The 13619-nt window shown below is 33.6% G+C and overlaps 2 protein-coding genes and 1 non-coding gene across 7 annotated transcripts; 2 read left to right on the forward strand and 1 right to left on the reverse strand.

Annotated features, from left to right (window-relative positions):
- On the forward strand, positions 934 to 4628 carry LOC109349960. 2 transcript variants are annotated; one of them, XM_019591040.1, is made up of 6 exons: positions 934 to 1109; positions 1140 to 1445; positions 2245 to 2706; positions 2964 to 3341; positions 3420 to 3487; positions 4209 to 4628. In XM_019591040.1, the coding sequence occupies exons 1-6, from the start codon at positions 999 to 1001 to the stop codon at positions 4420 to 4422; spliced, it is 1539 nt and encodes a 512-aa protein (XP_019446585.1). In that variant the 5' UTR covers positions 934 to 998; the 3' UTR covers positions 4423 to 4628. The 2 variants fall into 2 exon arrangements, with proteins under 2 accessions (XP_019446585.1, XP_019446584.1); XM_019591039.1 differs by having other exon boundaries at positions 934 to 1445.
- Positions 5801 to 5874, forward strand: TRNAV-CAC. The gene has a single exon. It is a non-coding gene; the product is annotated as a tRNA-Val (tRNA).
- LOC109349961 lies at positions 7120 to 11269 on the reverse strand. 4 transcript variants are annotated; one of them, XM_019591044.1, is made up of 4 exons: positions 10979 to 11269; positions 8895 to 10302; positions 8354 to 8828; positions 7120 to 7942 (listed from the first exon to the last, which is right to left on the reverse strand). In XM_019591044.1, exons 1-4 carry the CDS (start codon positions 11007 to 11009, stop codon positions 7613 to 7615), a joined length of 2244 nt encoding a protein of 747 aa, XP_019446589.1. In that variant the 5' UTR covers positions 11010 to 11269; the 3' UTR covers positions 7120 to 7612. The 4 variants fall into 4 exon arrangements, with proteins under 4 accessions (XP_019446589.1, XP_019446586.1, XP_019446588.1 ...); XM_019591041.1 differs by having other exon boundaries at positions 8354 to 10302; XM_019591043.1 differs by having other exon boundaries at positions 8354 to 10302; positions 10954 to 11269.

A 13619-nucleotide genomic window follows, 5' to 3' on the forward strand; every position in this document is an offset into this window, starting at 1 on the left:
CAACAATCACACATCTAATGAGATTCACAAGCTCACAATGTCGTGTGTTCTACTCTACATAATAGTCCTTATTTCTTCACCGTTTGTTTCTTAGTTTCAAAGTTACTGTTTCATAATATGTACATTGAGAATACTGTCATTATGACCTTTATCACACATTGTTATTTTCTTCTTTACTTATTCTTACTACTTTTTTGTAATTCAATTACAAATTATGTACACGTTTCATATTTCTATAAAAATTTGCATTACATCAGCCAAATTACATCTTATTTTTCCTATAAAAATATATAAATTTTGAATTCTCCAATATAATTCGAAAGTGTGGCTTCAATATTCAATAACAACACTCTGAACATAAAATATTTCTCAATTTCCTTATATCAAAGGAAATTCATTACTCGATTTATCATGTCTATTACTTTGTGTAATCATTATTACAAAATAAGAATGCAATTGAGAAACATTTCATGAAGACCTTATTATATTAGGATTTATTTCAACGATTATGTCTTAATCATACAGTTTACCTATAAAAATAAACGTGAGTTACTAAACTATTTGAATGTTCAATTTTAAAAAAATGTATTCAATTACAACACTCGAATAAACACAATTGTGAAATACTCTTATTTAATATACAAAAGTACTATAATTCATAAATATACATGACATACTACACGTTACAAACAATAGGAAAGCGGATTGACAGACATGGGAGTGTCTGTCAACACGCTAGTATAGTATAGAACCGGTAGATATATAACATAGATTTAGGTTACTTCCCCAAAATATGTATTTGAATTACATTTTTTGGAAACAAAAAACTTCCTCAACCGTTTGTTTTCCCGGTTTACGCTACAAGGACAAAATGGGCTTATAAATAATTAAATCCATCACGAAATGAAAAAAGAAGAAGACGACGAATAAAAGCCTGACCTGAATTGAAACCCTGACATAGAGAAAACAAAGTGGAAATGTTTTGAAAGCAAGAAGTGATGCAGAAACTGCTACGCCCAACTTGTTACTCTTCTTTTATTCTCCCTTCTCACTTCATAAACCCCAAACCCTTTCTTATTCTTTCTCTCACTATGACTCATGCTACTACTACTACTTCTTCTTCTTCCTTATCCCTTTCATCTCTTTCAAATAACAGAACTTTCTCTCTTCAACCCATTACTCGACACGTGTCCACTCTACCCATACCTTCTTCTTCTTCCAATTATAACAGGGTTCTTGTTCAACACCATTCTTCAAAAGCGTCCTCCTTCGTTGTGGCTTCGGAGTCGAAGAGTGATAAAAATTTGAACTTTAGGCTAAAGGGTTTATCAAATTCTAATCCTGATTTGTTGGCTATTCCTGGTGTGGGTCCCAGGAATTTTAGAAAGCTAGTTCAGAAAGGAATTGCTGGTGTTGCTGAACTCAAACAACTATATAAAGACAAGGTTTTTGTTTTTATTTTTAACTTATTTTTTGGTATATGTTGCTATGCTGCATTTGGGTAATGTTTCACGTCAGAAGAATTATAATAAGATTATACATTAACATATGGGTTTTATTCTATGTTTATTTTATATTTTTTAAAGAGGGTGAGGCTTAATGTAATTGTAAAGTTGCTGTTCTTATGAATTGGATATCACTTGTTCAAAATCTTGCAAAGATTATGCAGTGTACACATATTCTCGCCATACCCGACTGGTTGGAGTATTGTACATCTATCCTCCCTGGTGGGAGCCTCGTGCACTCAGCGTACTTTTTTGGACATGTTGGATTTTGACTGTTGTCAAGATTAAGAAACTACATTTGAAACTTTTAACTTGGGCTTTGTGTGGTGATATACCCTTTAGGCAATGGGGGCAAGGGCAACACATGAGCATAACTAAATTATAAAGTGAAAACATATTTTGGTAGTAATCTTGAAATATCGATTTAAAGTTGTTTCCTTTACGCTTAATTATCTTTTCATGAGTAATAATATGGATGGCCTAATGCAAGAGGCTTTCACTTGGTGGTGTCTATCTTACCCTATAAGCGGAATGACTATTTCCAGGATTTGAATCTACGACCTCCAGATTACAAGACAACAACCTTATTGTTATGTTGCGGCTTACCCTCCTCTTGTCATGATCAAAAACATTATAATTTCCTCTTGATGTATATATGAAAGGTCTTGATAGGTAATTATATGGGATATTTTTTTGGGTCATACTGAACTTTTGACAATGGTATTTACATCTGCTGCAGTTCTGTGGAAAATCCAGCGATAAGATGGTTGAGTATCTACAGAGTTCTGTTGGAATAATCCACAAAAACCATGCTGAAAGTATAACTACATTCATAAAAAAGAGTGTTGATGAAGAGTTGGAAGATAATTCCTCCTCCGTGCAGCCTCAGCAGAAGAAACGCCTTACATTCTGTGTTGAGGGTAATATCAGTGTTGGCAAGTCTACCTTTCTTCAGAGAATAGCTAATGAGACAATTGAATTGCGTGATCTCGTTGAGGTGGTTCCTGAACCCGTTGGCAAGTGGCAGGATGTTGGGCCTGACCACTTCAATATCTTGGATGCCTTTTACGCTGAGCCGCAAAGGTATGCTTACACCTTTCAGAACTATGTATTTGTTACAAGGCTGATGCAGGAAAGAGAGTCATCGGGTGGAATCAAGCCTCTTCGCTTGATGGAGAGGAGTGTTTTCAGCGACAGGATGGTTAGTATTTACTCCTTATGTTTTTTAATTATTATTCTTTCAAGCCTTTGTTTGATAGTCTGTTCACTCCGTTGGTCTTTTGTTTATGAAGTGAGGGTTTTTTAGTCCACTATTTTCTCAATGTATGAACATAACTTCTTGAACATATTTTCAGTTAAAAATGATACCAATTGATGGATTTGAAACTCTGCAGTTCCTTCCTTTTCCTATTTTGAGAGACTAAAGGCTTATGCATATTATCTCACTGTTCAATAAAGGTTTTTGTACGAGCTGTTCACGAGGCCAAATGGATGAATGAGATGGAGATCAGTATTTATGACTCATGGTTTGACCCTGTTGTGTCCTCCTTGCCTGGACTTATTCCTGATGCTTTTATATATCTTAGGGCAAGTCCCGATACTTGCCATATGAGGATGAAGTTAAGGAAACGAGTAGAGGAGGGTGGAGTCTCCCTAGACTATCTCCGGGATCTCCATGAAAAACATGAAAGCTGGTTGTTCCCCTCCCAAAGTGGTAATAATGGAATATTATCGGTGAATAAGCTGCCACAGCATGTTGACAACTCTTTACACCCTGATATAAGAGACCGAGTATTTTATCTGGAGGGTGATCATATGCATTCAAGCATTCAGAAGGTACCATATTTTGAAATATATGTTGGAGTTTGTGATTTGTATAATAGATTGGCTTTTAATCATTTTATCTACAAGCAGGTTCCTGCATTGGTTTTGGACTGTGAACCCAATATTGATTTCAGTAAAGATGTTGAAGCAAAGAGGGAGTAAGTTACCATCTCTTAAATATTTGTTTACATATCTGTAAGGTGGACTACAATTTTATTACGTCCGACTCTTCTATGTCCATTTTGGATAGTAGGTTACGTAATGTTTCCTGGATTATCAGTGTAAATAAGTAGGAGTGTTAGAGTATGTTTGGTTGAGTTTTTTTTTAACGAGTTGATTTCTATCTGAGTGAAGTTCAAATAGTCATGTCAGCCACATTGGGAAACTAATATGGCATGTGTGAAGTGTATTAGATGTGCATTGGTTGAAAGGACTCTTATTATAGTGCCTAGGTGTAAAGAAGATTGGTGTCTTAGTTGTTCAAGCCTTCAAGGAGTGTGTTTTATGTAACATGATAAATGTTATTCTCCTCCAAAGTATAGCTAAATATAGTTATATCACTTAAAACATATATGTATTTTCTATAAATCATATGAATTACCATTAATCCTACATTCTTCATTTTTTCTTTTTAATTTTAGAGTCTTTCTTTGAATATATTGAGTTATTTGTTGTTTCTTTGCAAACTATACCTCTCCAAGTCAATGTCTTTTTTCCTTATCCTTAACCGAAGTTTTTCACTGGTTATATATATTGGATTTACTGATACTCTTGCATTGCCTGTAATTAATATCAGAAAGTAAATATAATTCTGTTGTACTTTATTTGTAATTACACTTGCAATATCTGATCCCCAATATGTGTTTTCCTTTGGTGCAGATATGCTCGCCAAGTTGCAGAGTTTTTCGAATTTGTGAAGAAAAAGAATGAAATTTCATCAAGAGCTGTTGAAGATGGGAAAAATATCCAAACCCAACCACCGGTGCTGCTACCACGAGAAGGGTGCCTGTGGCTACCAGATGGAAAGCCCTTCCCCCAGTCAGCCCTCAAGCCATTAGACTTCCGGCGGCCGATTTCATTCATGTCTGGCTAGTGACTGATAAACCTTGTTCGAGTGCAGGCTATACTAATTGTTCTTTGTTGATGTGTTCATGTTTTTCTTGCAAGTACAGATTTTATTTATGAACCTGGACTAATGTAGTGATAGTTGTATTTATGGTTGTCAAATGCTTTGCTTTGCTAACATATTGTTGCTTGTGTAGATTTTGTTATCTAAATTTCATGTTAACCTCGATGCAATTGAAGGTTTCTTGCCTTGTGACCTCGAGTCATGTATTCAAATCTAGGAGACAATATTTTTGTTTGCCAAAGTAAAGTTGGGTACATTTATCCTTCCCGTACCCGACTAGGTGGTAGTTCAACATTTAAGAAATCTCACATACCTACTACTCTCCCCTAGAGTATTTTCTTCTCATCACTGTTCCTCTACTTCTCAAGAAGTTACCACAATTGGAAATGTAATTCAAATCCAATAAAAGAATAAAATTAGGGTAAAATAAAGTAATATTGTTTTATATGTTAATCGTCCTGTAAATTTTTATATTATTGTTATGTTGGCAAAAAAAAAAGTTACATTATTTTTCCGGCAAATACATTATTATGATTAGTGTTGCATTATTAATTTCGCTCATTAGATAAATAAATAGATAATCACAACATTAAATTCTTATGCTAACATTGTCTTGACCCCTCTGAAAACCCAAAATCAGTGATGTCTTCCAAATTCCAAATTTTACCATCTAGTTCATAGTTTGTAACAAAATCCAAAATTGTTCGAGTTTATTGTGTCAAAACATAATTTTGAAGGAAAAAACACATGTTGCCCCTTATGATGATATCCACCCCTAAGGAGGAATCATTATCAAGAATGCAGTATAAAGACTTGAAGGATCTAGGAGCAAGAGGAATAAGCCTTGAACCAATTGGTGGCATCATTGTAAAATGCAAGTCCAAGCCTCAAAACTCAAATTAGCCTGTTGAATTCAACTTGAAGACAATGAAGCATACCTTTGAGGCTCTTTCCATTTTCATCATTCCTCTTTTTAACTTAATTTAAACACTCTCCTTATATTTTTCCTCTGTTTAATTGCAATTTCATCAATAAGAATAAAATATCTCATCGTACTAGGAAATAACTTATTTCCTAAAAAAAATCTATTAATGATATGACACATTTTTATTTCACTTCTCTCTAGACGTTTTCATTTTAAAATATATTATAAAAGAAAAAATAAGACACATATCAAACAATCAACAAATTTAAGGAGATAAGTTATCTCATGGCATGAGGAAATAATTTATTCTCTTCATCAATTAAGTGATAACATGTTAAATTGCCAATTAGCAAAAGTAGGATATAATTAATCTTGTGTCAATACAAAAATATATATGTTGATAACCATAAACATATTGTCTGGGTGGTGTAGTTGGTTATCACGTTAGTCTCACACACTAAAGGTCCCCAGTTCGAACCTGGGCTCAGACATACAATTGTTTTTTGTTTAAATTTTGCAGGTTTTTTCTTCTATCCAAAGCTACTGTCTTTTTTATATACTAAATAAACTCATGTAAGTGGGATTACTCAAAGTTAGTTATTTCGTTTTTTGTACATGTAATACTATCTAGGTAAGAGAAACTACATGAGTTAAACATCACTTTCAACATTGTAATGCGCCTGGGTCTTACTATAATTTTAATGCTTATAAACATAACTAAGGTATCAACACATTTTCCTTACACCAGTCATGTAATCTTAGCCTATCTGGTTTTATTTTCACATCTAAACTCTGATTCAGTATATAATTAACTATGTGAGACATATACTAAGATGATGTATTTTTAGCATTTTTTGATTTTTTTTTAATTAATACTCATGTAATCAAGAAATAGAAAGGTATAACATCAGAAGTAAAATGTGATGCTCTGTGTAGCCAGTTGCATCAAGTTTTTTTATGGAATTTCTGCTGAGGACAAGGTTCACAATATTTGCTCTTAAGTCCTTATTCCAGAAAAAGGAAACACTTGTCTAGACACAAATCCAAATATGAGGTTTGGGTGTTCTACTCTTTCGGAAACAAGGACTAATGGACTGGCCGATTTTTAATTTTAACCGTTTATAACACTTTTGTGTTGCTCCCAATCTTTATAAGATAAAATTAAATTAGGTAACATCTTGTTTCAAGGGACTGGCTTTAATTTGGAGGAACAATTCTACATTTTTATCCCTATCTATGGTGCATTACCTTTGGGGTGCATTTAACATACTCCCCGTGTCGTATTGCCGCCGCCACCACTCCTCACTATCCGGTTGTGCCATCAGTCTCTATCACCATCCTCCATTACTCTTGGCATTTTAGGTTGGAACTAAAGTACCAAAAAGTGGGTCACACCTCACAAGTTTAAGCTAACTAAGTATGATCTCAAAAGTGAGTTATTAAACATTCATCAAATGCTGATTTTATAATAAGTACTTTTAAACAACTACTAAATATTTGACAACTAACCTAAGATATGGTATTCTTAGAAAAATAAAAATTAGTACCAAATAATTTCCTTTGTAAGATAGTGAATTTGATGCAACATTAAGATTATTAACCATGAGAATCTCATGCACTGGGCTGCAATAATCTTTGAATGCTTAGGAATTTGAGAAGATAGTGTAGAGAAAATCTTTACTTATCAGTATTTCCTTTGAACTTTCTGGCTCATATAAAACTAGGCTCCAGATAAATAAGAGAGACCAACAATTCTTGGTTTTATTCCAATCACTTCCCCTCATTTATCATTTCAGATTCTTAATAATAGATACAAACAGGAAGAGAGAAAATACTGCTATGGTATTACCTATGAGTGTAAAGTATTCCCCCCAATCTAACTATTTTCATTACATTATGGACAATACTTAGTTTCTATTCCATCTCAGTAACTGGAATAAAAATGACAAAAAATATTACAAAATGATTCTAACACCTCTCTAATGTGCTACCCCTATCACCTTTAGCAGCAGCATTTACATTTTCCCCTTCGGATTGAGTATTTTTCAGCTCCAATAAGCAGGCCATTGTTTCTGGGAACAAACTTTGCATTGAAAGGGAATCCCATTCTCATGGACCCTGTCTTCACTTGTTTTCAAAGTTCTTTTCATCAAGAAGAAGATACTGAGTTTCTCTCTAACCAACAATACCTTAAATAAAGGGCTCCAGCTAGATATATTTTCCATTTAATCACACTCTTGCAATAGGCGAAAAAGGCGGGTTCAGCACATAGGATTGAGGAAATCTTTTCGGGGTTTTGGACACTGTTTTGTTCTCCTCGATTGTGACCGATTTGATCAAAAGCTCTACTTCGTCCTTAGTAAGCATTTTCAACGAACTGCACTGAGATAACTGCTGGTTTTTCTCATGCCCGGAGACATTGAAGGCGGACGTCCCATGCAAGATGGCAACACAGATGGAAAAAGCTTGTAATGTGGATAATTGTGCATGAAAATCAACAGCATATTGCCCCTGTTCAATTATTTTCATGCTGAAGGTAGGATTGCTATCTTTTGCTCCCTGTGTATCACAAGGTATAAATATTAGAAAAGACAATAACAATCTCATAACAAAGGAAGTTAAAAGAATGCAAGTTTGTAACACTGAGGAAACCAGAGAAAGCTCTAATAAAAAACACTGATATTCAAAAGCCTAAATTTTGCAATTTTCTTATGTCTCTAAAAAATATCCTGAAAACTTCATTGCATTCAGCATATCATTTGCTTGAAATCTGCAACATGGCCATGTTCTATTACTCGCAAATCGCAATGAAGGGCTCCACATGAAATTGGAATTCACTCTGGGAAGTGGAATGCAAAAGGAGGTTTATTCCCTCAATATTTGAATCATAAATAACTCAAAATTAAGATAGTATAGTAATCATGTATTTATGTCCCTTCAAGAAACACTTGCTGTTAAACTATGTTTTACCTGAATAAAAAGTTCCAGTGGTTGATAATCCTCCATAAGAGGGTGGTCTTCAGCAAATTCAATACTAGGATTGCCTAAAAGAATAAGGGGACAGGCCATGTCCCAGCCACCACAGTCACAGCCTCCACCGTGTCTCAGTCGCTCAAGTAGCGATGAGGGACCCCGGCTTTCAACAGTTGGCAAACCATGGTTGCCAGTTGGTATTACCACTTTCATCCTTTCCTGGATTTTGCTGTCACGAAGGCTCTTTCTACGCCGATCTAATACAGTAGGAAGCTCAATAATGTCGGAATACTCTTTAGCACTTATTCTATCCCCTCTCTTGTACTTCAAGCTTTCTCTCTTCACAAATGGAATTTCCAAAACAATGGCAGCGGTTTCAAGGTTTGAATTCAATTCACTAGACAACAAAGGGTAAGAGTCTGAATGACCAAATTCAACATTGCTTGATACAGGCTTGACTTGAACTTTGTTTTTAACTGCAAGATTCCCTTCATCCGGCCTGAAGGTTTTTTCCTTCAATCCAGTGCGGAAAGCTTTTAGAGTTTTAGAAGTATCTTGTTCGGAGAAAGACCTTTTTTCAGACGAAACAGTTTGTCTCAAGTGTGTAAGATCATACAACACAAATTCTGTCACCATAGAGTTGTTATCAGATATGCTGCCTTCTAGTTCGGAACATAATTTACATGAAACTAGCATTTGTGCTACTGCCGATGAATCTTTGTCAAAATGATGGGATCCCAAATCCGAGGCGTTGCTCCTCTTTCTATTATCGACGGAGTCAAAGGTATATACCCAATTGAAAGCGTCACCTGCTCTCGATGCCTTAGCCACAAACACATCTTCAGGACACTTCACCTTGAACTCAAAACATGGCACTCCATGTTTGTTTTCCAACTTCATATTTGCATGCAGGTGAACTGGTGAAGATGCTATACCTGAATACTGTATTTCTCTATTGATAAACTCGGAAATAATGTCAGAGTGCTTTGCTGCATTAGATAAGTCGGTTAGCAAGGATTTCTGATAAGTTCTGCTTCTTGTAATGTTCACTGTCTCATTTGATTTGACTTCATCAGGTTCCACCTTATGACCCACTGGACTTCTCAAAGATTTTGACTTCGCGAATTGATTCAGCCTTCTCCTGCTGACAGGGTTGAAACGGGATTTCGGAGTCGCTCTTGATGAGCAATCATTTTCCGAAGGAGATTGCAAGTGAGAGGCATCCACCTTAGCTGAAAATGACTTTTGCAATGGATGAACAATGTCTTTTTCAACAGGAGAGTTTCCATCAATTAGAGAATCAACAACATTATCATTTCTGAACTTCACATTTATGGAGTCTCTACCTTTCACAGCAGTAAAGTCTCTATCCCTGACATGTGAATTCATGCAAAAATCAATAAAGCCATTTGGAGAGTTCGGCTCCATGCAAGCCATGGACATGGAAACAGATGGAGAATCCAAGTTTGAGTCCCGGGATATCTCCGAAGATCTCTGCCCAAATCTTTCATCATCTGAACCACATAAAGAAGCCACAATGCTACCTGAAAAAGAGGTGTCAATGTCACTCGTCCTTGAAATTTCTATTTTTTGCCTTCCTCCCATACTGCTCAACTTCTTTATATTATCTACCACCTCTGAACTCTGATACACGGAAGCACGCCTCGTTTCTAAATTACCTCCGATTTCCAATCCATTAGGCCTAGAGAGATGGCTCTTACATGAAGAGCTACGAAAGCGAGAAAAGTTGATTTCTGCAAAATTCCCTTTGAGTGTAAGAAAGTCATCTTTGCCTGCAGGTTTTCCTTTTTTAGATCTCTTCTTCACATTCGCACAATATTGGTCCGATGAAAGAACAGTATTGGGACTCAAACCCACCAAAGACTTGCCATGGTGATCCAACTCCAACTCTTGTCCCATTGATGAATCCAAAACAATGCAATACTCTTAAAAGGAAAAGAAAATAGAAAAATAGCACAAATTAGTTTATGGTAAGGCAACAACAAACCACTCCAATTCAAATAATGTGATTGATACAATTAAACTAATATAAGCATCACTCCAATGACAGTGGAAAGTGGAAACCTACCAAAGCATTGGCCGTAATTATCAATAACAGGTTTTATCTCCAAAACTTTTTCATTAAGAGATGGAAATCACAATTGATGCAGAAAAATATATTTCACAAAATAATTTGATGATTGCAAATAAGAAATGGTACCTACAAACATCAATTATTGTAAAAGAAATATCCCAACAGTAACTAAAAAACTTGGAATACCAAAAAAGAAATCCTATTGATCTATGAAAAAGGCTGGAAATAACCCTGTATGGATCTCTATAACACCCAAATGTGAATAAAGTGGCACCACATAGTGCTGCAAAAATGTTTGTTTTATTTAAAACTAATAATAAAGTACACTTTGATACCAAACCACATAACAAGAGAAAATGATAATAAAAAATGGGAAAAAGAAAAAGGCCATACACAGTAGCGTATAGTGTAGATCTTGCAGAAGTAAAGTGAAAGAGAGAGAAACCCAATGAAGTAGTATCAATGCAGAATCATAAATCTTCAAACTTGAGAAGAAAGTCACCATGAAAACAAGTTATGAAACCAACCCATTTGGTAAAGGGTCAAATCCTGGCCCATATGCAACTCAGAATTCCAAAATAAGCCAAGTAAAGCAAGTGGGTTAGAAGCTGAAACAAAAAGCAATCAACTTGAGATCATTTCAATCAACCACTTATAGAAGTAATAGCAGTAACTCTGCAACAGAAGAAGTAGTGAAGTATTGCAAGTGATGCCAAAAAGAGAGATGATAGAGACAACAGTGACTAAAGAAAATGGGAATAGAGAGAGAGAAACATTGAACTCTCTCACACAGAAGAAAGAAGAGACAAGTAGTTGTTCCCTATGGACATTATGTCCCTATTAACAAAAGCCATGCTCTTCAAGCAATCATAGGATGTTATTTGTTTGGCAATTTCAGCCCTTAAAATTAACAGATTCATCCTACTTTGTTTTTAGTTTTATAAAATTATTTTCTAAAAATAATTAAATAAGACACAAGTTTAACTGTATCAGAAGATATAACTTATCCAAATATAATATATTTTATTCTCTATTCTTTTATGTTTTATTTAATTAAATTTATTGTCATATTTTGACTACTTGGGAAATGATGTATTCTCCTATAAATCTTCTCTTATAATATAATGTGATGCTTTGTGTATTAGTGATTGATTTGGAAATAAGATAAGTGAATTTTTGTGGTGGGGAATATGTATCTTGAATATTACTTTAGTGAACATGAATTTTTTTTCCAGTTTTATCATTATTAAATAATTGTATTTTGTTCTTTTTTTTACACTATGAATTTATTAAAAAAATTAAATTTCTATAGTTTTTGAGAAATTGATATGGATATTTTAATAAAAATACTATAAGTAATATCAAATTAATGATTTTTAATTTATGTATTAATACCTTAAACTAATAAGAAAATGGATGGATTATTTGTGATAATAATAAAGAATAAATAATTAATACTATTCATTAGTGTATCTTACCAAAGCAAGTTAGCAAAACCCGAGGAAGAATCTGACTATAAAAAGAGAGATCATCCATCCGAAAAGACAAATTAACCCTTCATTGTCAGTCACCGTTAGTTCCATTATGTTTCAGTAGAACGTAAAAATAACAGTTTTTTTAACCAAAACATTTTTGTATCTAATGTATTGGGGAAGGGCAGAAATGGCATGTTAAGAACAGAATCCCACAATTAATAATAAATTATTATAACAAAGGTTTTGAATGGAAATCTTAACTTTTTCAATTAATGGTAAACAATCACCTTGATTCATTTTCATATTTTTTTATAATTAAAATTGTTTTATGTTTGAAGAATATAACTATTTTTAATTAGTAATCTTCTGTTGTTGTGATGCTTTCAAAATATTGATTAACAAATCAAATATACTCAAATTTTTACATGTTTTGCATTATATTTTCTTATAACATTATTCTATGAATCTCATTAATGCATCAAAAATCAAATATCAATTTTATTGGATATAATCGACTATATAAATTAAATGTAATAATGTTATATCATAAATTATGTTTAACAACAAATGTAAAGGTTGTGGGTTGTGCCGATTCAACACAACGTAGAACTTTGTTGTGAATACATCATGAAGATCCAGCATTTTCTGTTTCCAAACATCTTTGCTTGTATAACTCTACTTTGTGCTACAAGTGGTTGCGGAGTTATTGTATATTACTATATTATATATGTAAAAACAAATAACATTTTTTAGTTGGTGTTAAGTTTTTTCAAACATGATTTCAAAACATAGTATTTTGGGGTCAAGTATAAGTTTAATATTTCCTATACACAAATAATGATAATAATAACAAAGAAACAATCACTTTTGTGGAATTAAGAATCTGATATACACCGTCTCTTTTGGTAACTTTTGTGGACAGTGATACCCTCAGTTATTTCCCAAATGAACATGACAAGTATGTAATCCTTTTATTGTTGGAGATATTGAAAAAGAAGTTCTTTGACTAGGTCAAAGTGTTTCTATGGGGAGGGGTAAAAGTGTAAAATGGGGTAAGGAACATGGAGAAAAGAGAAAATAATAATTGCATGTGATTCGATTGGCGGGAGAGGAACCCAAATTTAATGTAGGTGGTGGGTCATATCAAACCCACGGAATCTTAGACTCACACAACACCACATACACTTTTTATTTTATTATTTATAGTCTAATATCCGTAAAAGATTAATATGACATTTATATATAGTTTTTGATCATTCCTTAATCAATTTTTTATTTGTTTCAAGAATTAATAATAATTAAAAATGAATAGTGAATAATGGACTCATAATTTATAAAAAAATTTACATTATAAATTACATGCATTGTTTCTCTTATTTTTATTCAAGAGTATCTACTTATTCCAATAGTTACTCCGCATATTAGCTATTAGTTTTATGAAAATCAAATGGTTTATATTTATTCACTAATTTAACTCAATAGATTTTCCTAAAATTGATAGCTAAGATATGAAGTATGTTTTTTAAACTTATTATTTACTATTAAAGTAAATAGATCTCCTCCCTTTTTATTCTCTCATTTTATATCCTAACACATATACCTAGGGCTGGAAACGAGCTGAATCGAGTCAGCTCGATAAGGATTGGCTCAATTCGAAACTCAACTCGAGTTCCATATGAGTTATTTTTTTAGC

This window comes from Lupinus angustifolius, chromosome LG06, assembly GCF_001865875.1.
Source record: "Lupinus angustifolius cultivar Tanjil chromosome LG06, LupAngTanjil_v1.0, whole genome shotgun sequence".
NCBI lineage: Eukaryota > Viridiplantae > Streptophyta > Magnoliopsida > Fabales > Fabaceae > Lupinus > Lupinus angustifolius.